Raw genomic sequence first — 22232 nt, 5'->3', positions numbered from 1 at the left:
CTATGCACTGCAGAGTCTTCTCTCCAAGTCACTCTGAGGGCAGGTTTTTAGCATTGCGAAGGAATGAAATCTACAGTGACGCCACTAACATCAAATTCAAACTATAAAACTCGCTAAAATTTAAACTCTAATTCTCTCTATAGTAGCAGATGATATCAGTATTTTACCTAAATGCAGCCAGGTACTCTGCATCGCCCATGGGAGGTTCCAGTCCTCCAGTAAAGGCCATGTTCACATTGAAGCCGCAACCTGCTCCACTGCCCACCTACAATACACACACACACACACACACACACAGCTGGGTTACTTTGGGCAACAGTTGGGCAGGCAGGCAGAGAGACAGACTGGTGATTCTTCTGACCTCGTCAGGTGCTCCACTGCCAGGAAAGAAGTTCCCATCATCGTAGCGATGCATTGACAGGTAGAGAACACTGGGGTCTGCATAAAAGGCCTGCTGGGTGCCATTACCATGGTGCACATCCTAGGAAAAGAGACTGGTTAAGACAAAATCTTGCACAGATGGTTGAATTCAGACAGGTTTTTCACAGCTTTTGTGGCCCTTAAAGCTGCACAAATAAGACCAAAAGAAACTGTGTAATTCAAAGAGCACCAACAAAGGGTGTAACGCACCCCTACCTGGGCTGCCAAGCAAATAGCGTCTCGCTGCTGCTGAGAAAAATTGGCCCCTTTTTTATGCAAATTAGTCCAAACAGTCCAAATCACAAAGATTAGCCCTAATTACCACGAGTTACAGTGAAATTATTAGCATCTTCAGAGAGCTGGTGGTAACTGAAGCACATTTACAGACTAGGGGGTTTCATGATTTCTCTCCGTCATGTTTTAAATTTCTTGCTCAAAGTTTTGAGGAATGTCTCTGCTCCCCATCGGTCAGGACCTGTAGCCCGCGGTCTGTATATCAGTCTTCTTTTCCTCTCTGACATTGTTCTGCCAACTGTGTTCTTGGCGCAAAGGCAACATTTATACTTTGCCACATGGATAATTGCAATCAGACGCAGAAAAGGGCAAATTGCACTCAGCTGCAAAACTTTATTGGTGCTGTAATATCATTAGCGTAACATCTTTTGTAAATCGGACCTTGAGACGGGGCAGAAAGTGGTTGCGAGTGATGCACAATTCATGGTACTATCAGCTGCCGCAATCCACTCTTTGTGAATCTGGTGTGGGACAATTTCCAACTAAGTAGGTGAATGAAAATATTCTTAGTATAATTATCCTTCAATTCTGACAGAGGCACAACAGAAGCTTTCTCAACAAGCTACCAATACCTGCACTAAGACCAAGTGACTGACACTCTGAGACTGCAACACTGCCAGACAGTCATGTCTGTATCTCAGCTGCAGTCTTGTGTGATGTAAAAAAGGGATGGTCAGCAGGATTCAATAAAACACTCAACTTCAAAGTTATTCACTTTTGCCAACAAGACAACATCAATTAAATGACCTCATCGTCTATATCCCAAGAATGCTTTAATACAGTGATCCTAAAAATGTCCCTGTTGGCTGGGGTGGCATGACAATGAGTTTGCTAGATGCACTAAAAGTCCCCCTGTGACAGACAGGGAGGAAATGAAAAGGCCCTTCAAAGGCTTTTGGGAATGGCCATGACCAGCCAGGGTCGCCACTGAGGAACAGTGCTCCTAGACATGACAGAGGCTTTGTCATACCTTTTACGAAATAACTTCGTCCATTTTTTTTTTTTTCAAAAGAGAGACCATGTCTGACCTAAATAGCCAATACTTTGAGCCCTTCCTTCCTCTCATAACAAGTACAGCATGCAGGTCGTGGCTGCTGCACTTCTTCTAATAGTGCACTTTATAGTTTTCAACTGTTGTGAACTCAATGGCCTGATGGGCACATATACATATTCATTTGTTTCATTGTGGTTTATGTAACAAAATGTCCTGCCTAGCCATTTCTGAGGAAAAAAACTACTCACTATGCAAATAAGATGTTTAACTGCCACCACAACACTTTGTGTTCGCATTCTCTAAACAGATGTTTATGTAAGAAGCAACTCATAATGTTGTATGTGTCACTTACCCAGTCCACGATAAGGATTTTACTGACATTGAGCCTCTGCTGCAGCAGCTTTGCTGCTATGGCGACTGAGTTGAAGTAACAGAAGCCCCTGAAAGTGGACAGTAACAAGACAGAGCTATGAACTCCCTGAAATACATCACATTTACAAGCTTGAGCAATACTGTACTGTTTGCAATACTGTAAATCTCACATTGAGAACAACACACATCCACTTACTGTCTAATGTGCAGTGGATGCTTTAAAATAATTCTTCACCTCCCAAATCATCATGGGTATATCTTTTACTTAAACCATGTTACACTAAGTTTGGAAAGAAAACTTCATTTTGTCATGCTTCCACAGTGAACGAAAAATCCAAAAACTGAGAAAATTCTTGATGAATTGAAGTCATTGGCAACCCCATCTACCAGTTAAACTATAAACAATCATTTGTAAACTCTAACATAACTCATGCAGTGTAATCCAAGTCTCATTTATCCGGTCATATGCTCAGTACTTCCCAAACACATGCGTTTTCACTAAAAACGTATTATCTAAAACACTGCTCGTCCACACGTGAAACTATTTATGCAGCAGTGTTTTAAATAGCAATGTTTTAGCGAAAATGCATGTGTTTGGGAAGAGCTGAGCATACAACTGGATAAATGTGACTTGGATTATATTGCATGAGTTGTGAGAGAGTTGGTAAACTGATGTTTGATATGGTTTTGCTGTTGTTCAACATGGACCCCTATGACTTCAATTCATCAAGAATTTTCTCTGTTTTTGGATTCTTCCTTCTCCATGCAGACATGTGAGATTCTTCACAGAATTCAACATAATACAAGGTGAATAATTGACATACAAATGAATATTCCTTTAAAATGTGTCTATAGATGAAAATCACAACTTGGAATGCATATTGTCTCGAAGAACATGGCCACAGTAACAAAGCTTTTAACAGAAGTGAGTAAGGAGGAAATGTAAGGAGAATGTATGTTCTAAAAGGAATTGAATTAAAAAAAAAAAAGAATTAGAGGTTAGAGCTGATCTTTCTCTAAGACATATTTCTAGTTTACTTACATAGGCGTGCTCTCCTCAGCGTGGTGTCCAGGTGGTCGAACTACAGCAAAACCATTCTGTCAGGGCAAACAAAAGTCATTCAGCATATTTAACACACTTACTGTACACACAGTAAACCATCTTGGTACACGGACGCTGGTTCTGTCTGACCTTAAAGCTGCTCACTCTAATCTAGTGATACTTTTTCTTTCTCTTTGAGAGACTGAGAGGTCAGATGATGACACGTCTGCAATGCGTGTTACCATTATTCTTCAAAATAATGTCTCATGCCTTAGTTCAAGATTTAAAACAGTTTCTCACAGGCAGCGCAATTCATAAGCGCGCGCGCGCACACACACACACACACACACACACACACACACACACACACACACACACACACAGAAACAGATGCTTACATCGGGTCAGTTAAGGGGAGCTTTGTTAAGGCAGGGACCTACGGGACTCCCAGCAACTGTTTTTGGGGGCTCCCACTGCTATGTGGGGACATTAGATAGATGTTTGGGCTGATGTAGAGCGAGGCAAGCTGGACTAATGATGTTGAGTCAGCTGCTATGGATTAGCAGCCAGCCGGGAGTTTATTGTAAAGACAATGGCCTCAGCTGGTTTGAAGACGCTCGGTTAAAGCAGGCCGCATATTACAGTATGTACATAGGTGTATGAGAGACAAGGGGAAGGTGGATTGTTGCTCTACGCTGAGGAAAAATAACAATGGATTAAAATAGACATGGAAAGAGAACTAGAAAGCGACAGATGGAGAGACAGACGTTTAAGTGTATGCGTGGAGTAGATTTATGGCATGCTGTGGAGTTCAGAGAGTTGTTGGTGCAGGTGGAATTTGGTCATTTGGCTGCGAAGGATCCTCAGAGGTCTATTCGTATGTGTCTAAGCATGTGTGTGAATGTGTGCGCATGTGCGAGTATGTGTACACATGAGCATGTATGTGTTAAGTTCAGGTTAAGCTGAGGGCAAGTCAATCCTGTGAACTTTAACCCCAGTTGAAGTACGTCCTTATTCTTCATGTTTTAGTTAAGTTTAGCATATTTTCTACTATGTGTGTGATCCATTTGACTTTCCTTTAAAGCTCTGATACTACCGATCTCACAGTGCACTATACTGAAAGACCAGGCCCTCATTTCTTCAAAGTAATCATGCCCACATGTAGTAAAAGTACTGTATGCAAGCACATATAGTCAAAAATATGGTGTGCTATTGTCTCTAAAAGGAACGTCATTAGTCTGTGGTAAGGTGGTGCTAAGCTAACGCTAAGTGCGACGGCTGCTCTGCAGGTGGCTGCGGTGTAATACCAATAAAACAGGGCTGTTAGTGGGGACTGTTGGCATTTGCAGTGCCCGTGCGCCTGGCCTCCCTGCTGGGTTCAAACAGTAAGCAGCCATCGCCACAGACACAGGAAGGCTGGCTGGCTGGTGGGCGAAGCATAACGGGGGTGGGGATGTCTGTCTGGGAGGTGCTAACGAGACTTTGGGATGGATGGCTCTGGCAGGAGGTTTCTCTGGTCTTGAGGTGTTTGGAGGTGTGGATGAATAGTGCAGCACTATGAGATACTGCACTCACAGTGTTAACAAGCTGAGATGAATCCATTAACAATGTTCTCAAAAAAGTACAGCATTTGCTCTGCCTCTGTCTGTCTGTGAGGACATGCAGTTGTCTAGAATGTAACTCAGCTGGAAGATGACAACACTAAAATCAAACCCTTCAAAGTTCTAATCATGGATTCATGTTGGTGGGGTCCATCTGAGCTTTGTTTCATGTTATTAAACGCACACACAGAATTACCCACATATAAAAGCCAAACAGACACGACAGATACATGTCATCCATTAGTCATTCCAATCACTAAAAGTAAAGCCCAGCAAACAGCCACGACTTTGCTGCACATTTAACTCATCAAAGCATCCAAACTAACCTTCAGTTCTCCCGATGCTACTTTGAAGACCAGCTCCACCACCGAGCCGACGGCCAGACGAGCTGCACTGGATGAATGGACCTCGTTCCAAATGGTGTCACTGTCCACCTGCAAACACACATGTTTATATCATATTTTTTAAAGGGAGCAGAAATATGCAACTCTATACTGCTTTCCATTTATTTAGGGATATTTGACGTGTGGTTTACATAACTCCAGTGTGACAGTAAAACTGTGAGGACATTTGAAATCATTTAGCTTGTGTCATTTCACATAAAGTTGGAGAGTCTTTGAAGGTGGCAATTTAGGGACTGCTGGAATGTTTTTACTGAAACAGAGAGAAAACAATAGCAAGAGAAGCTGTGACGCACTTGCACATATTTAGAAGCTTAATCATACAGACAGAGTGGACAGCATCATCTCTGAATATTTATTTTAGCACACTACGGGATGTAAGAACTGTGTTTTAAAGAGAAAGTAGACTTTTTTGTTTTGCCTTCACTTATTATGAAACAAATGTGACTGCACAATGTAATGGCGATATAATAATGACACCATCTGCGTTTAGATTGGTTCCCTATAACCCTCGCTTTCACTTTTGCTTTTATTTTAAAAATGTATGTTATGTATTTCCACTTTGAGAGGCTAAATTTCTAAGTAGAAAAATAAAAGGTAAAGGGTGTGTCAGTTTGGGAACATTAGTTTGCTCATATGTTGACATATCAATATGTGAATAAAATCAATATCAACTAAACTTGGGGTTTATTTCAGATATGAGATTCTGGACAAACCAGCACTAATAACACAATACTTGCAACCATACACACACACATTCACATTTTGCCCACTCGACATTAACAGTTAATCAGCTCTCCTTTGGCGCATGACCAATCTTTTCACAAACTTTTCGGCAAGTCTGTGAATCCATTGGGAAGTTATGTGCTTTTTTTGCGATGAGCCACTCCAACTGTCCAACTGCTCCACCTTCTCTCACACTCTACACACTTGACCTCCATGCTAAATATCAGCCTCCTAGGGCAAAACTTTTGCCTCCAAAGGTTGGGGAAATTTTTGTGGACTGAGTGACGGACCACGGAGTGAGCTACGCAGCTGCAGCTGGTCTCAGCTAACAGATTTGGACAAGGTCAAATATAAAGCTGCTGGACAACAGCATGGTGCAGATTAAAAAAAATACCTAAAAATATAATTTCAGTCAGGATACAAACAATGTGGACATTAAAGCAGGGCAAGAAAAGTTGAGTTATTCTGCATTTATTTATTTATTTATTTATTTATTTCATAGAGTGAAATTAAGATTTAGGATTGATTGTATGTATAACTGCATGTGCCTGTGTCTGTGCGTGTGTGTGTTCAGCCACTTGGCCACCATTCAGTGGTCAAGCCTGATTAATGCTGAGGCATGCTCAGCCCTCAGCCCTAAATGCAACTGTACATCCACATACACACACACACGTACACGTGCATACAGGCCAAATGGACCACAATACAGTCCGTGATTGATTGTGAGCAGGACCGTGCACAGGATAATATACACACCCTCCATCAGGCATGGCAGATACTGCAGGCAGATGGAGCACATGATAAACAGAGAGAGGAGAAGCTGGCAGAGGAAAAGAAGAAAAGGAAGGTCTGTGTGTCGATGTGTTTGAACCGTACACACATGTGCAGAGCGGGCCGATGCCAGAGCTCTAGCGAGGCTTTGTGATGTAAACCCAGGGCTCTCCTACTTTGAATATGTTAACCTTAACCTGCCAGTCACCTGCCCTGTCAGACCGCTGGCCTTTTCATCCACGCTGATGGCCTCTCAGTCAATACACAGGCCCGACTGGTGGATTCACCCCAGACACCCAGTCAGTCCTTCAACCAGTCAGTTTGTTAAGCGACTCAACAGTTTCTCAGCCAGCCGGCCCACTTTACTTCCCTCTTGTCTCCAGTGACAGGAGTGATCAAGGCTGGAGGAGGACTCCATAATAACATCCACAGGGGAAGAAAAAGCCTCTTTTTAAGTTGTGCCAAGAAAGACTTTGTCATGAAATAAAACTGGTGCATTTACCATAGACTAAAAACTTAAAAAGAGGGAGTGAGGACGTATAGAGGGCATTGTTGATGAGTGACTGACGAAGCAGAATGTGAAGAGAGAGAAAGCGAGGAAAGTGGAGGACGCTGTGTAGTAGCCGAGTCAGTGATCAAGTAGGGAGCGAGCGAACGAGGAGCCAAGTGAGTGAGTGAATGGGAAACTGGATCATGTATACAAGTCAGGTTAATGAGCACAAACAGATGCTGCTTTAAAGAGGCATGTGGAGACTGGGTGGTTTATTATTTCCCATGTTGATGTTAGTTTTGCCTCAAGCCAGGAGCAGGACGCAAGTTAGTCAGGAAAAAGTGAAAGGAAAGGAGTGTGTGTGTGTGTGTGTGTGTGTGTGTGTGTGTGTGTGTGTGTGTGTGTTTGTGTGTGTCAGAGGTAGAAAAGAGCGGGAACGTGCTGGTATGACGGAATGATGGTTCCCCACAGGCTGACAGCCTAATTTCAGCCCCCTTCCTCTGTAAATGTGTGTGTGTGTGTGTGTGTGTGTGTGTGTGTGTGTGTGTGTGTGTGTGTGTGAGAGAGACTTGTATGTGTGTGTATGACAGGAAGACAACAATTTAGCCCCATTTGCCATTATAAAGAGCAGAACAGAGCAGCGGAGAGCTCGGGCTCTTCTTGTTCCCACCACAACAGCAGTGAGCCCCGGGGAGGGAAGAAGGGGGGAGACGGACGAGAGACGGAGAGAGAGGGGAGGTGTGGATGACATGTAAAAGAGATGGAGATGTAGAAAGAGCAAACAAAGGGGAATGTAGGTGGCTGGCTTTGGAGATCCTCAACATTACGAAAAAGTCAACAACAACAACACACACATGCACGCACACACATACAGGTGTACTCTGTTCTAACAAATCCATTTCAAAAGACGGCACTTCCAGCTCTAAGCAACCATCTAAATCATTGCCTTAGCAAACAAACATCCCCAAACACACTGCTATGTACACAAGCAAAAACATACCCCCAACCATACCAATGCGCACACACACACACACACATGCACACAGCTCGTATGCTGAAAACATCTGGTTATAATTACAAACACGGCGGAAAGGCAAGCAACAGCTTTTGTTGCCTCTGGTCCTTGAGGGGCGTTTGTGTGTGTGTGTGCGTGCGAGTGTGTTAAGTTTGTGTGTGTTTGTTTGGTGGAACAAGAACAAATGGGACCATTATTTAGGCAGGGGGCAGAGAGAGAGAGACAGTCAGTGAGTGGGCGAAGGGGAACACAGTAATTATACTACTATTTGATGATGCTGAACTATGCTTATTTGTTTCGTTACAAAGTCAGATGGAGCGGTGCCAGCTGGGTATTGATTAGATTAGCGCAATGCTGTAAAAACCTAACAGCCTATTACATCAATTTTCCACTGAATAAACCAGCATGACTAACACTGGCAATTTCCAAGTCATATCAGACACACAAATCACCAATACTTAATTACTTAAGTGAATATTTGTAAAATGACTCAAGCATGACTTTATGAACAAAAAATAATTTACTTACCCCTATGCCTCCGCATGGTAACCTCACAAACATGGGACTGACTGAACCTGAAGTAGAGAGACAGAAATTGAGAATTATAAAGTGTGAGAGACAAACAGAGAAAGAGGGAGTGAAAGGTTACCAGGTGAAGAGGTAACTCTTTTTGGACTCACAGGCACAAACGGGTGCATGACCCCTGAAACTGGGCATTTGACTTTCTGACCTAATCAAACAGCAAGAGTATACAGGGGCATGCTTTAATTGGGCAAGGTGAGAGTGATCTGTTCTGTCATAGAAAATGGAAATGAGTGAACTTCAGTTTTCTGACAGAAAGGTCTGGACTAGGTGAAATCTGAATTATCTCTACATGACAAAACCTTTATTTCCTGGGTCTTCAACGGGGTAGAGTTAGTGCGGGGGGGGGGTTGCGCTGCCAAATTATTGTTTGATTATTTATATCATATTTTTTTCTTTTCTTAATTTAAAACATGAAACATGTTTGAAAATACACATTAACGTACATTTCTAGCAAAGAAATCAAATCACGAAATCCTTGTGCAATCATATGAGCTAGCTAATTCTAAATCTCTGTGCGGCATTTACCCATTATGGCGAGGTGAACTAGTTGGCTAACATTTGTGTGCAACTGAAACATATTGGCCAATTAGCTGTATTAGTTGTATTCATAGTGTATGGACATTCTTATGAGCCACAGTGGATCACTTTGTAACCTTTCGAGCTAGAGACTCCGACATACCGTCCACCTCAGAAACCCCTGACAAAAAGTGTGGAGGGTGAGGCTAATGCCATGCTACAACTGCTGCTGACTTAGTAGCTATAGGCAAGCACAAACGAGAGAAGACCCGAAAATATTCTGAGAATGATCTTGATTTAACCTACGTTTTATACAATATATGTCGGTGGGAGTCCCTGCTCCGTCTCTTTTTGAACTAAGGGATCCTTGGCTTACAAAACATTGAAGACACATGCTTTCTATTTCTTTAAATGTCCATTTAAACTGCATACGGCATTTTATTGCCTTTGAATTGAATCTGACTGCCTACCTTGTTCAGTGTAAAACTTTACTTCCCAGATTTTCAAACCTTTAACTAATTTCAATCCAGTGTTGACAACTGGACTAGTGTAAAGTTTCATGAGTACAACAGCAGACCTTTGAAGCTCAATGGGCAGAGCATGGCACTCGCATTACCAAGGTTAGATGTCCAAGTCTCAGTTAGCCACCTGTCAATTTGTTAAAAATACATGTGTTCCACAGTCTGACAACAAGAAACAACCCTTAACCAGATATCTAATATAGTATATAGGAACACTTTAATCCCTGACATTTCAGGTTTTATACCAGTATGCATTTCCACTTTCTTCTTCTCCATTTTAATTTTTTTTGTGTGTGTGTGCAAACCCACCTGTATGCTGAACCTTACACGAGATTATCTTGTGATTCTCCTGTGTAAGCAGTAATAATGAGGGGAATTTATGTCCCCACTGGAATGAAAGCTAAGATGACCACTGGGGTTTGCCCCTTGGCTTTCTGCAGCGCGCGCACACACACACACACACGCACACACACACACACACACACACAAAGAGACTGCCTTGGCTACACCTGCACTTTAAGCCACAAAGGCCAGACATAAGTGACAAAGCAGCCTCTGCGACTTCTAGTTAACAAGCCTCAGCAGTTCCTCGCCTTATCGTAACACCTCCAGGACTTTATTGGACGGGACCTTTTGTTATGACACTGTTTAAGCATTAAAGCAGATTCCTTTCACAGGCACTGCAGATTCATGGCATTTAAAAAAGGACTTAGTCTGTGATTTAGTCAGCTCAAATGGACATACTCAATGCTTTATGGAACATGTATATATGTAAATTGCTGTGTGCAGTGGGATGTCTGCTTTGAACTGCATCTGTGCTTGTAACCTGTGTGCTAAGTACTTTGAAACACTTTTTATCTCAACTCTCATTCATTTCAGTGTTAAAGCTTCCACACACCAGCAGACTAGTTAAGATTAAACAGGTGGACACCTGCATGGTTAGCACATTGCCTAAAAATCCATACTGTAGTTGCTACATCAACCCAAGTTTGTAATGAATGTGTTTGTGAATTTGTGTGTTTTTGTGTTTCAATGTGTTCATCATATAACTTACAGTCTAGTTTCTGCCGCAGTGGGTTGGTTCCATACAGCAGGACGTGAGCTTCGGAGTGGACCGTCTGCAGCTCCTCCAGCGAGGCCTTCCTACCACGGATACACTGGTCACAGAGTAGTGAGGAGATAGAGGAGAGGACAACAGAGGAGACAAAGAGAGACAGATAATGTATTTAGTTAAAAATCAGCACTCACCATCCAAACTGCCATAGTCACCAAAGAGAAAGGAAAGGATAGTTGCATTGTTTGAAATTCAGGATGCCATGTCCCACAGTCATTAGGAAGCAGAGCATATAGTGAGGCTCAATGGTGTCAAACAGATTTTATTTATTGACAATATGTACAGAAAAGTAAATCACATATATAAATAAATAAATAATACCCGCATAGCCTCACCAAAAGGCACTACATTTTTATACAATTTGATCCATTACAGATTAAAGACCACAATGAAAATAAGGGCTTATTTTCATTGTGGCCTTTAATCTGTAATGTCTGCATTGTGTAAATTACACTTCAGGAGGTGATACTGGCTCAATTTAAAGCCATTTCCCCAAAATGTGTTTTCACTGGTAAAGCCAAGAGTCAGAACAAAATGGCTACACACTGCCCTCCTCTGGTCATAATAACAACCTGCACCTCAGAGTTAAATATCAACATGTTTCACACTGTAACCACTGAATCTTTCATGTTGTATTATAGAACAGCTGGAGAGTGGCAGGAAGCAGGGTGTCGATGTGCAGCAAAGGGCCGCAGGTAAGACTTGAACCTGGGCCACTGCTCAGATTTCAGTCTACATAGTGTGCACTTTTATAAGCTAAATGTTGCCCTTGACCATTTAATCTTTTTTTAAAGTATTGTCAACAGTGTACACAGAGAAGAAGTATCTTCTTAGTACAGTAACTATCACAGGGCTGACACATAGGGACAGACAACCATTCACTGTCACACTGACACCTACGGCCAATTTAGAGTCACCAATTAACCTGCATGTCTTTGATTGTAGGAGGAAGCAGGACAACCCAGAGAAAACCCATGTGGACACTAGGAGAACATGCCAACTCCACACAGACACTATAGTTTAGATGAAGGAGGAAGACAGATTTGCAGCAAATCCATTTTAATACTTGACTTACTGTAACTCCAGGACAGGACAATTCAAGTCTATTGTTTTACAAATATTGTATCTTTTCACCTCTATATCTCATAATGTTACATCCACTGGGCCAAACCTCTGTGGTCAAGTGTCACTGTGGCCTTACCTCACAGTGCGCCCTGAGGCCTGTTTCCTGTAATCGAGACCAGATACTCTGGATTCGGCCAGCGTGCTCTGGATGACTGGTGGTGTTGCCGCACATACACTGGTGCTTCTGCATCAAAGAGTCATACACCAGACCTGGAAAATACAAACATAAACACACACACAGAGTTACAGTATATCACTGACAACAAAGACAGAACAGTTACAGTCACAACAATGACTCCTATAATCACACTGTAAGTCTTATTGTGTGATTCTCTATTGCACCTGCTTCATCATAAAGAAAAGGTCATGTGGAGAGGGTCCAAGGAGATGAGATGCTTCTGTACAGTAAATAACACTCGTACAATGAAATATATTGTTGGGAGGCTCAGAATACATAACATATACACAACCTCTGTATGTTAGCTCATCATGCTGTGTGGTTCCAGGAAACAGTTTCTTCTAACCTGCAATCAGCAGGATTAAAGTGTGTTTATTGCTGGTTGCCACTCTACTTTATGAGAGATCTTTGTGTGAGAGCAGCACACACATCAACAACACACAGAATTTTAGCTGTAGAGTGTTTTTTTCATTTTTTTTTTTTTCAGCAGACCTGTAGTGAATCGAGGCTTGACTGGCGGCTCCTGAACAACCATGGGGAAGGAGGCAGATGCTGGAGATGACTGAGCCCTAGAGAGGGGGCGATGTCCAGCAAAGTTGACTGATAATCCAGCTGCTTCAATGGAGGCTTGGTAGTTCCTCAACTGGTGGATCCGCTGCTGCTCTAGCAGCAGAGCCTGCTGCTCACACACACGCACACACACACACAGAGCGACATATACTGCATGAGTGCTGGACTGCAATGTCTTTCTCTTGCCAGAAGATGGCACTGGATACTTACAAATACCATATTGCTGTTACACACAATTTAGGCTTCATTAGAGTTAATATTTTGTTACCCAGTGACATATGTGTTTTCAGTTGTGTACAGTGTTGACATGACAACATCACACAAATATGGTAGTGCAAGACAATATGTCAAATATTTAAATGATAGGTTATTAACCTAAAGGTCTTACAATAGCGTTCATGAGAGCACTCAATTGAAAAGACAATACTTAAAGCTGCCTTTTGACAAAGATAATGGATACTATAAAACTAAAACGACTTTATTCTTGAGTGCACATAATAATCATTCTCTTTATGTGATTATAGAAGGCACAGCCTACAACAATGATCTAATAGTAGACACACAATTAGTGCCTTCAAACAGCAAAGTGAGGCATATGTTTTTAGAATGTAATGGTATTAATGCTTTCATGCTTAAGAGTCTCGTGTATGCGCTAAAACACTTTAACCGAGGTATCTGTATTTATCGTAGTTCAACATCTGATCTTTCCACTCAAATGAGTCTCACCAAGCAATCCTGTTGTTCAATTCTGATGGGCGTGTCTGCTTACATCGGGCGCCATGGCGACAGTGAGAGGAGTGCCTGATTGAATTTGGCTGAGCGGACAGCAGGGATGGGCTAGACAGACGAGGACACGGTGTCCTGACTGTGTATGGGTGTGTGTGTGTGCGCGTATGCAACACAGAGATAGAAAATATATATGTCCATGGACAAGTAATGCTAAATCGAAGACTGTGAGGGTTTCTGTGTGGGTGAACAGAATGAATTTTGAAAGAATGAGTGTGTGATTGTCAATATGGAGTCACGCTAGGGACAAGCATGGAGGAGGAACACATGCCCTGAGCCATTCAAAAAATAAAAAAAATAAAAAAAGAGACCACTCTTCATTAGTAGACCAAGTGTAGTGTGTGTAAGTACGCTCTGCATGACTAAAAACTTAAAATATGCTGAAGAGTGGGCTGGACAGACAGTCAGGAAGAAAGGCAGATCGAATGTAGTGTAATGTTTCAGTCAGTCACTACTAGCTCCATCTGTCACTGCTGTAAGATCATCCATTTTCCTTAAAAAATGTTGCATGCTTTCGCAAACCAGTCAAGTTGCACTTATAGTTGTGAAAACATGGATGTTTCACACATGTTTTCACACATCACAATGAAATTTTGTCATAGTTGTCGTATGAAATCGTGAGTTATGCCAAAAACATGTTTTCTGAGGTCACAGTGACCTAGATCTTTGACTGTAAATCCACAAATTCTAATTAGTTCACTGCTGATAGCAAGTGGATGTATGTGCCAAATATGAGGAAACTCCCTCAAGGCCTTCTTGAAATATCGTGTTCACAAGAATAAAATAGATGCATGGTCACAGTGACCTTCTCACTACCAAATCAGCTTATTCTTGAGACCACACAGGTGTTTGTGCCAAATTTGAAGAAACTCCCTCAAGGTGTTTTTGAGATGTCGCATTCATAAGTATGGCATGACCGACGGATGGACAGACAGACAGACAACCCAAAAACATAATGCCTCATAAAGCCAGCGCTGAGGCATAAAAATCACCACAACACTGAGGCAACCAGTGAAAAACATTCCTCTATAATATTAAGTTGTAGTCACTTTGAACCTGACTGCATATACATGATGAGATAATGTTACTGAGATGGGATTTGCTGCAAACTTGGAATGCATGCAAGAATGAAATTTACAAGTGGATCAGTTACATCATCCTTCTTATTATTTTTACTCTGGGATATCTGAAAAGAAGATTGAACCTGTGGAATCTGCATTTTAACTGACTGTAATTTCACGCCCAGTCAGTCTCCAATTTCCATCATTCATTTTTTATCTCGCTGTCCTCCTTTTCTTTTCTTTTCTCTGTGTAGCATTTTTATTCTATCTGCTTTTCTCCCCTACATCGTCTTCTAGTCCCACTTTCACCTGCACCCGTCCTATCCCCACACTCCATGCCGTTACCTGTCGGAACAGAAAGTCCTGCTCAGCCTGTCTCTCCCTCTTCTCCCTCTCCTCCTGCTCTTGGGGGTCTGGGGGCTCCTGCTTGATGACAAGCCCTCTCAGAGGCCCCGTCTCCTGCGCGGTTGTCGAGGAGGAAGAGGATGAAAGGGAGAGCCCCTGGTGCTCCCTGAGCTCCTCTTCCGTCTCTTCTGGGTGACTCTGGTGTTGCCTGGCTGGCCCTGAGGCGCTGGAGCTCGCGGCTGAGACCTGATCGCTGGGCTTGGACATGATCTATGAGACGGAAAGGGGAATTCAAGTCAGAGATTTTACAGAGTATTGACGATTAGGGGTCTAATTTTTACTCTATAATGCAAATAAACAAAATCATGGTGCACTCTTGCACCAGTGACTGCAAAAGGCAAAGATAGTAGATACTTTCAAAATTTTGGTTTTTCAGCCCCGAGTAGTGTCTGCAGGAATTCCTTTAAGGCTATATGCAGACCCAACCAAGGTTTTTCAAAGAAGGCTGGGACACGGTCAGACAGCAGTAGAAATAAAAGGACAGTGCCTGCTCAGGTGCTCTTTAGTGTGCTTTTTTAGCCTCTTTGGGTACGCTGGGCCTGACAGAGCTTTTCAGTGCACTCAGTTGGATCGCGGCTGCAGTGCAACAGAACGTTAACATATAAAAAGGGTTTGTTTATGGTCTTTCTTACTTCAGACATTTTTAGCAACTGAGGACCTGTCATTCTCATCTATATCTTCATTGTTCATGCAAAAATATTCCAACTCAACACCAAATGGGACACCTCAGTGAAATTAATCATCCTCAATGTTCTTTAAAAGTACACCAACTATTGGGCCTTTCAGCAAGAGCAGACCAGAATTCACTGCATGTGTTTTATCCCTAATCCTAACCCATTTTTTTTAGTAGGGCAGCCTGTATGTAGCCTGAGAGGTGAAACCCTGTGCAAAAAAGAAAAGAAAAAAGAAAAGAAAAAAATCCATTTGCCACCCTACTTATTGCTGCTCCTTAAGTTGATTGCTCTGAGCACACGGTAATAGCTGAAGGAGACTCAGGTGAACTTTTCAACATTTTTATGAACTCCTCTTCACTCATCTGGACTATGATGGCTGGTAAGAGGCTGTGATTTCCACTGGGGACGCTGTTTATTTGAGGCTGGAAAAACTGCAAATTATGTCTCATTAAGAGAAACTAATAATCAAAGTTTTAGCAACAAAAATTACAAATAATAAAACTAGAATCAATCAGGACGAAAAAAGAACTGTAGCTTCAACAACATGAGAAAAGAGGGCAGGGAAGCATTATGAACTGAGAGAACATCAGGGACAACAATGCATGATACCATACAACCTCCACCAATATAAGTGTTGTCTGTTCAAGATGTTTTTCATTCCAAAAATAGCTGACTGATCAGTTGGAGTACAAAACAACAACGTAAAAGACCTTAAGGTTAACCAAACAAAGGCTAACATTAGCCAGGCACTTGTACATTTTGTACAGACAGAGATAACCCGGAGCTGTACTCTGAACTCTGATATGTTATTTATTTATTTAAAGATTTCCATGACTATATTTGAAATTCATACACCGGTTGTAAACTTTGCCTGGGCCTGCACAAGAGGAGAAAACTGAGGACATGAGGGAGAAAGAGAGGAAGAGTCGTAGAGGGGTAATTGTAGGAATCTTGTTGTGGCAGCTGTCCCCGTCCCTGCCATCAAGGACCTCAACCTTGATGTGTAGGTCATGACTGAAGCCAACGGACCACTGTTTGTGCATGGAACACATACACACACAGAGACACACAGACACCCAGACACACACACACTTGGCTGGCATATTGCCCAGGGAACAGTCTATTGACGTCAGAGAGCAGGCTCTTGCCTCATCCCAGTCCCTCTTCTACAAACAAACTCAAAACACTCATCCACTCCTGCGCAGCACTGATTCTCACCCGTCCTTTCTCTTGTTTTGCTCTCTTTCTCTCCTTCCAACCCTCCTTTTAAAAAGAGGAAATAGTTGCCGGGATATGAACTATGTGGGGGACAGACACTAAATAAGCCTGCTGAATCAGATGGAAGACAAAGAGAGCGGGAAGTGGAGATGGCAAAGGTGACTGTGTACACAAACACTTGACACTAATTGACTCATATCACTGTGTGTGTTGTTCTCACATGCTTCCACAACAATGTTATGTAAGGGACACCCAGGGTATTGCCCTTTCTGCCTCAGGTAATTACTGGTAAGCAGCGGGCTCGGGCTGGAACCATTTCAGGATTCTTTCATTACTTTCTTTGCTGCCAACATGTCCGACAGTTAGAGCCAAAACTTAAGTTAGCAGGAAGGGCCACATTTCATTGCTGACTTGACTAGAAAATGTGAACACGGAAAGGGTGATTCATGTTTTATGAAGTGGTGTAGGTTCAACGGTGAACAGGAAAGATCAATGAAATTAAACATATCGTACCACTGGGACATTTGTAAGGATGGTTTGTGATACTAAGTTTTAAAGAGTTTTAAAATTTTTGCTAAATTAAGGAAAATTTCGTAGGGAAATTGAGAGTGACGAAATTTTACACCATTTCAATATATAAATTGTCCCATTGAATAAGTGATCTTAGGACCATCTGGGGATGACTACACATCAAAAACAACCCCAGGTCTTATGGCACGTTTTGGCCTTTCTTCTGCTACTTTTTGGATAGCTAGCTGTCAGCATGTATCTTGATTGAGCATGCTAATTAAGGAGTTTTAATTAATCTATTTCCATTTATTCTTTATTACATATATTTCATAAATTCATCGTTGACTTAAAAACTTAAGTTTGCACGCAGCCCATACTGTCAGCTCAAATTTAAAGGGACCTTTCCCCATTAGTTAGGCCTACCTGTTAGCTAGCTAACTCACCACATCGCACATTTCATGATGACTGTTGACTATCTGACAAACCAATGGACTTGTTTGGCAAATTAATGGATTATGTCTATTTATGATATGGCAAAATGTTTGTTTCTATCTGCATATGACATAATAAATAAACATAAATACATCCGAGCAAATAACCTTAACTTAATTCACATATAAAGTTTCCACCTTGAATAATCCCAGAATTTCACAACCCTACTCATATATATCATAACTACCAAATTTAACAGCAGCCATGATGGTCCTTATCTCTATAATAAAAAGTGGTATAAAATCATTCTGCAGAGATGTGCTGCTTTTGGGAGTATTGTACTTCCTCATTTTAAATGGAAAGTGTATTGTTTTTTAAAACCTGACTTTATTATGCAGCACTCAGAAGTATTTCTTGGGGATACTTCCACATTTTCCGTTGTGCTATGTTGTTTGAAAAGCAGTAAAGAGACAAAACAAAGTCAATGACTAGCTGGGGACATGTTATTTATTTATATTCAATTTTGTAAGAATGAGACTACAGGGTGTATGCAACTCCAATGACTGTGGAGCTGTGTAGTCATATTAGAAAGAAACACAATGTACTTAAAAAAGACATCAAACTTATTATATTAGCCAGAGAGACCATGTGTCAGAGAGCTGGATTTTGGAGCTTGGATTTGCTCCAATGGGGGAAAAGTGGCAAGTGTTTGAGATGGCTGCATTGTTAAGCAGATACTGGTGATTTTACCGTTAGTGTATCCATAAATAGCAGCATTAATTTGGGTTATAATGCCAATACTTTGGCTGAGCATCATCTGTGCCACTATTACACGACTCACTCGCTCAAGTTCGTTCTTGCTTAATCACAGACTTCTGCTTTTGTTAAAGGAAAATGAAGGATTGGATTAACGCTGGCAAACCACTAAATGGAACAGGTTGCACTGCAAAATTTGCTGCAGCAGCAACACTTCAAGTGAGATCTTTACATATTCCTGGTGACATTTATAGTATGACCTTCATTCTTGAAATGAGTGGTACAACACTGTGAAACGGTGCAGATCATTTGAGCTAACTGACCTTTTCAGGCTACACAGAACGCTGCATGGCCCTTGTTAACTGAATAACCACCATCCTCTCTGTTTCTTTGCAGCAACCACTTGTCACTGAAGTTAATAGAAAACTTACAACTTGTGAAAACTGATATGGGTGCCTTTAAATGAAACAGTCTGAAAAATGGTGATAATTCAAAACTTTGCATCAAAGCAAATGCTTCGTGCCCAAAGGCTGTTAAATTGTATGAAAGCATCATGTTAGAGATAAGATACACTCCGAACAGGTTGCCAATCTATCACAGGGCTGACACACACATACATACAACCGTACAGACAAACATACAGTATTCACACCTTTAAGGCAAGCTGGGAGGAAACCAGAGCAGAGACGTCCCAGTTGGCCGGCAGGTCCAAACCTGGTACCTGCTTCCTGTGAGGCAAATAGACTACTCATCGAACCACTATGCCAGCCAGCCCTTTTTTTTTTAAATAGAAAAATTCATTATCACTCCAAAATATGAACACGTCAAAGGCAGGCAGGTAGCAAACATATTTCATAAGCAAACACTACTTGTTTAGATATCACAGCATTAGCTAGTGTAGATGTGAGGTTTGCACTGATGTATTCATTATCATCTAACTGGAATGCCTGCTTTGAATGTATTAAGTATCTACATTGAGTGGTCTGTAATTTGACACACTGAATTACAGAAATAATCATGTTTCACACATGCACAGTGAATTTAACGCATGAGGCCAGAACATGACCACGATAATCATTGGAACCCTTTAATAATTTCTCAAATCTCCCTCATTGGTTAATAGTGTTCAGAGCATTCTAACTGAGAATGTGATGTTTTTTTTTTTGATTTTTTTTTTTTTTTTTTAAGGCAGATGATATTTGCACCCAGATGTCTGGAGACAACAATGCCAGTTTGGCTATTAGCTAGTTGCATGGGCCTCTTAGCAATGTTGAAATATGATTCTAACATGAACAGGTCTATTCCGCTATTCTACTAAATTTAACGCAACACACCTTACTACATCTGTGCTCTGTGTTGCACTTTATACTAGGTCACCTGACATTCTGGCAGTACATTTGTGAGTTTTTTCTCATAAATTTACCACTTTACTCTCAGAGCATATCCAAGACTGGCTGATACTAACTTTAACTGAGACCTCTTTGCCTTAATCCAAGACGCTTCAAACCTCGACACATCACCGTGACGAGTACTAGCTCATCATGGCATGTAGTGTGATCCATTATAAAGCGTTAAAGGGATGGGTGTAAATAACTCAACTGGGTGCAAACAGACACTCCATTTTTATCTTTTGTTTTTCCATTTAGAAAACAACGACAACTAAAAAAATTGAAAAACATTCCATGCAAACTCATTTTTCACAATTCTCACTTTTGTTGCCTGTCAAAAATCATTAACACAAATTAAAGTTACATGACAATGACTTGGTTTTACACATTAGCTTGACTTAATTAGCAGGAGTAACAACAGCCTGGCGTCTTGAAGACGAAGGAGTCACCAACAACCCAACAACCCAAGATAATGGGGCTTAATCCTACAGGAGTTTCAGCACATGCACACGCATGCACACACATACACATATACACACACAAACACAACAACAACAACCATCTCCCTCTCTACAATGACCTTATACTGCTGTGAATCCCCTCATCACCTTGTGCGTGCACACACACCCACACACACACACACACACACACACACACACACACACACACACACAAATAAAGCACTCAGCCACATTTCCTGTGCGACCATATAAGGAAGCAGCTTCCTCTAGAGCACAGTTGCCAGGGTGACAGGGAGAAGTACAGATACACGAACACAGACAAGAAAGACTTGCTAGAAGACTTGATGATTGCAGGCTGATTCATCCTGCTCTTTGGAGCAAAGACAGGATTCACAGACATTAACCAAATCAGTGTTGTTTAGATGGACAAATACTACACACACACACACACACACACACACACACACACACACAGACTCTTAAACACATTAGTACACACATGCATATACATATACCCGGCTACTCTACCACAGCTGTTCAAATATTGTCATAGATGCAATTCTTAACACATTCACACATGTATTCAAAAAGTACTTAGACATTAGAAATTCACAATGGGCTGATGATGAGACTCATTGAGGGCTTTGTGTAGATTCATCCCACCTCAGTAAGCATTGAAGACTTAAGGAGGCAAAGGCCAAATGGTTTGAAATGTGAATAAGTCGTCTAACAATTAATTGCTACCATGCACACAGAGGAATCAATTACCTTGTTGATGATGTGCTGCTGCTGCTGCTGTTGGAACTGCTGTTTGTGTTTCTCCAGGAACTGCTGGTGTTGCTGCTGGACCACCAGCTGCTGCAGGGCCTGGGCCTGTCCACACTGCTGCTGAGGCAGAGGGGCCGACTGGGTTCTTCCAAGGGGACGGTGGCCACGCGCAAGTTTGGAGACAGACGGTGATGGTAGTGGGAGGCCGGCCAGACCAACTGTGGGACACAGAGCGGTCAAAGGAAAATATTTTTAGCATTTCTTTAATAGCTGTCTGTCATTTGAACTCCATTCCTTTTGATTTTGTACATCTTTTATCTGCCAACGTAACCGCTTGGATATGTGCGGAGACAATGGCATGACTGGAGACTTTACAATTGAGTACTAAGGGGCATTGATGGATTCCAGCTTCACCTTGGTGACTTTTTATCACTTAAATCACATTTGCAACAGAGAATTAGAGTGGACAATGGAACTACATTTATCTTCCCTTTAAGTAATACAAAACAATTCCTAGGTTTTAGTGCACACTGTAAAATAAAAAGAAAGAAATGTCTTGTGCATCATGCTCGTGATGCCTCGTTGTGTGAAGCTCTGTTTGTATCTCCTGAAATCACTGCAATTTAAGCTGTTGAGCCAAATGTTTTCACTGCAAATAGGACTGCAAAAATGAGCCACAAGTGCTAAAAAATAAACAGGAGGAGGTGAAAGGAGGTGCAGACAATAATAACAAAGATAATAAAAACACTGGTTACTGATAGCTAGTTGAAAAAATATGCTGCAGTACATACTGACCCATTGGATTGTGGCTCTGTTCCAGCAGTACCATGTGTTGGAGAAGGGGGTTGTGACCAGCCGTGCCCCCTCCGGCCCCCTCCCTGTCCAGAGCCGAAGATGCCAAGTAGGAGGGCAGGTGGGCAGCGGGCAGAAACGGAGGGGTCAGAGGAATGCCCTGCTGTAACGCAGGCAACGCCAGACGACTCTCACCATCTTGATGTCCTGACACCACCTACGAGGAGTGAAAGAGAGATTGAGACA

General features: G+C 41.8%; 1 protein-coding gene across 3 annotated transcripts in view; it reads right to left on the bottom strand.

The window, feature by feature from the left end:
* The window catches only part of hdac4 (histone deacetylase 4), a 150717-nt gene that overhangs the window by 26665 nt on the left and 101820 nt on the right, over window positions 1-22232 (bottom strand). For all 3 annotated transcript variants that reach the window (XM_049593745.1, XM_049593746.1, XM_049593747.1), the window contains 12 exons: window positions 21990-22203; window positions 21195-21412; window positions 14928-15197; window positions 12658-12844; window positions 12064-12197; window positions 10803-10905; window positions 8655-8701; window positions 5050-5157; window positions 3123-3178; window positions 2061-2148; window positions 362-481; window positions 168-265 (listed from right to left, as the gene is read on the bottom strand). In XM_049593745.1, coding sequence (XP_049449702.1) covers window positions 168-265; window positions 362-481; window positions 2061-2148; window positions 3123-3178; window positions 5050-5157; window positions 8655-8701; window positions 10803-10905; window positions 12064-12197; window positions 12658-12844; window positions 14928-15197; window positions 21195-21412; window positions 21990-22203 — 1643 coding nt within the window. The remainder of the gene's footprint in view (window positions 1-167; window positions 266-361; window positions 482-2060; window positions 2149-3122; window positions 3179-5049; window positions 5158-8654; window positions 8702-10802; window positions 10906-12063; window positions 12198-12657; window positions 12845-14927; window positions 15198-21194; window positions 21413-21989; window positions 22204-22232) is intronic.

The sequence above is a fragment of the Epinephelus fuscoguttatus genome, linkage group LG13 (genome assembly GCF_011397635.1).
Source record: "Epinephelus fuscoguttatus linkage group LG13, E.fuscoguttatus.final_Chr_v1".
Lineage (NCBI taxonomy): Eukaryota > Metazoa > Chordata > Actinopteri > Perciformes > Serranidae > Epinephelus > Epinephelus fuscoguttatus.
Note: the sequence above shows the minus strand (reverse complement) of the source record. Positions and strands in the feature narration are given on the sequence as shown.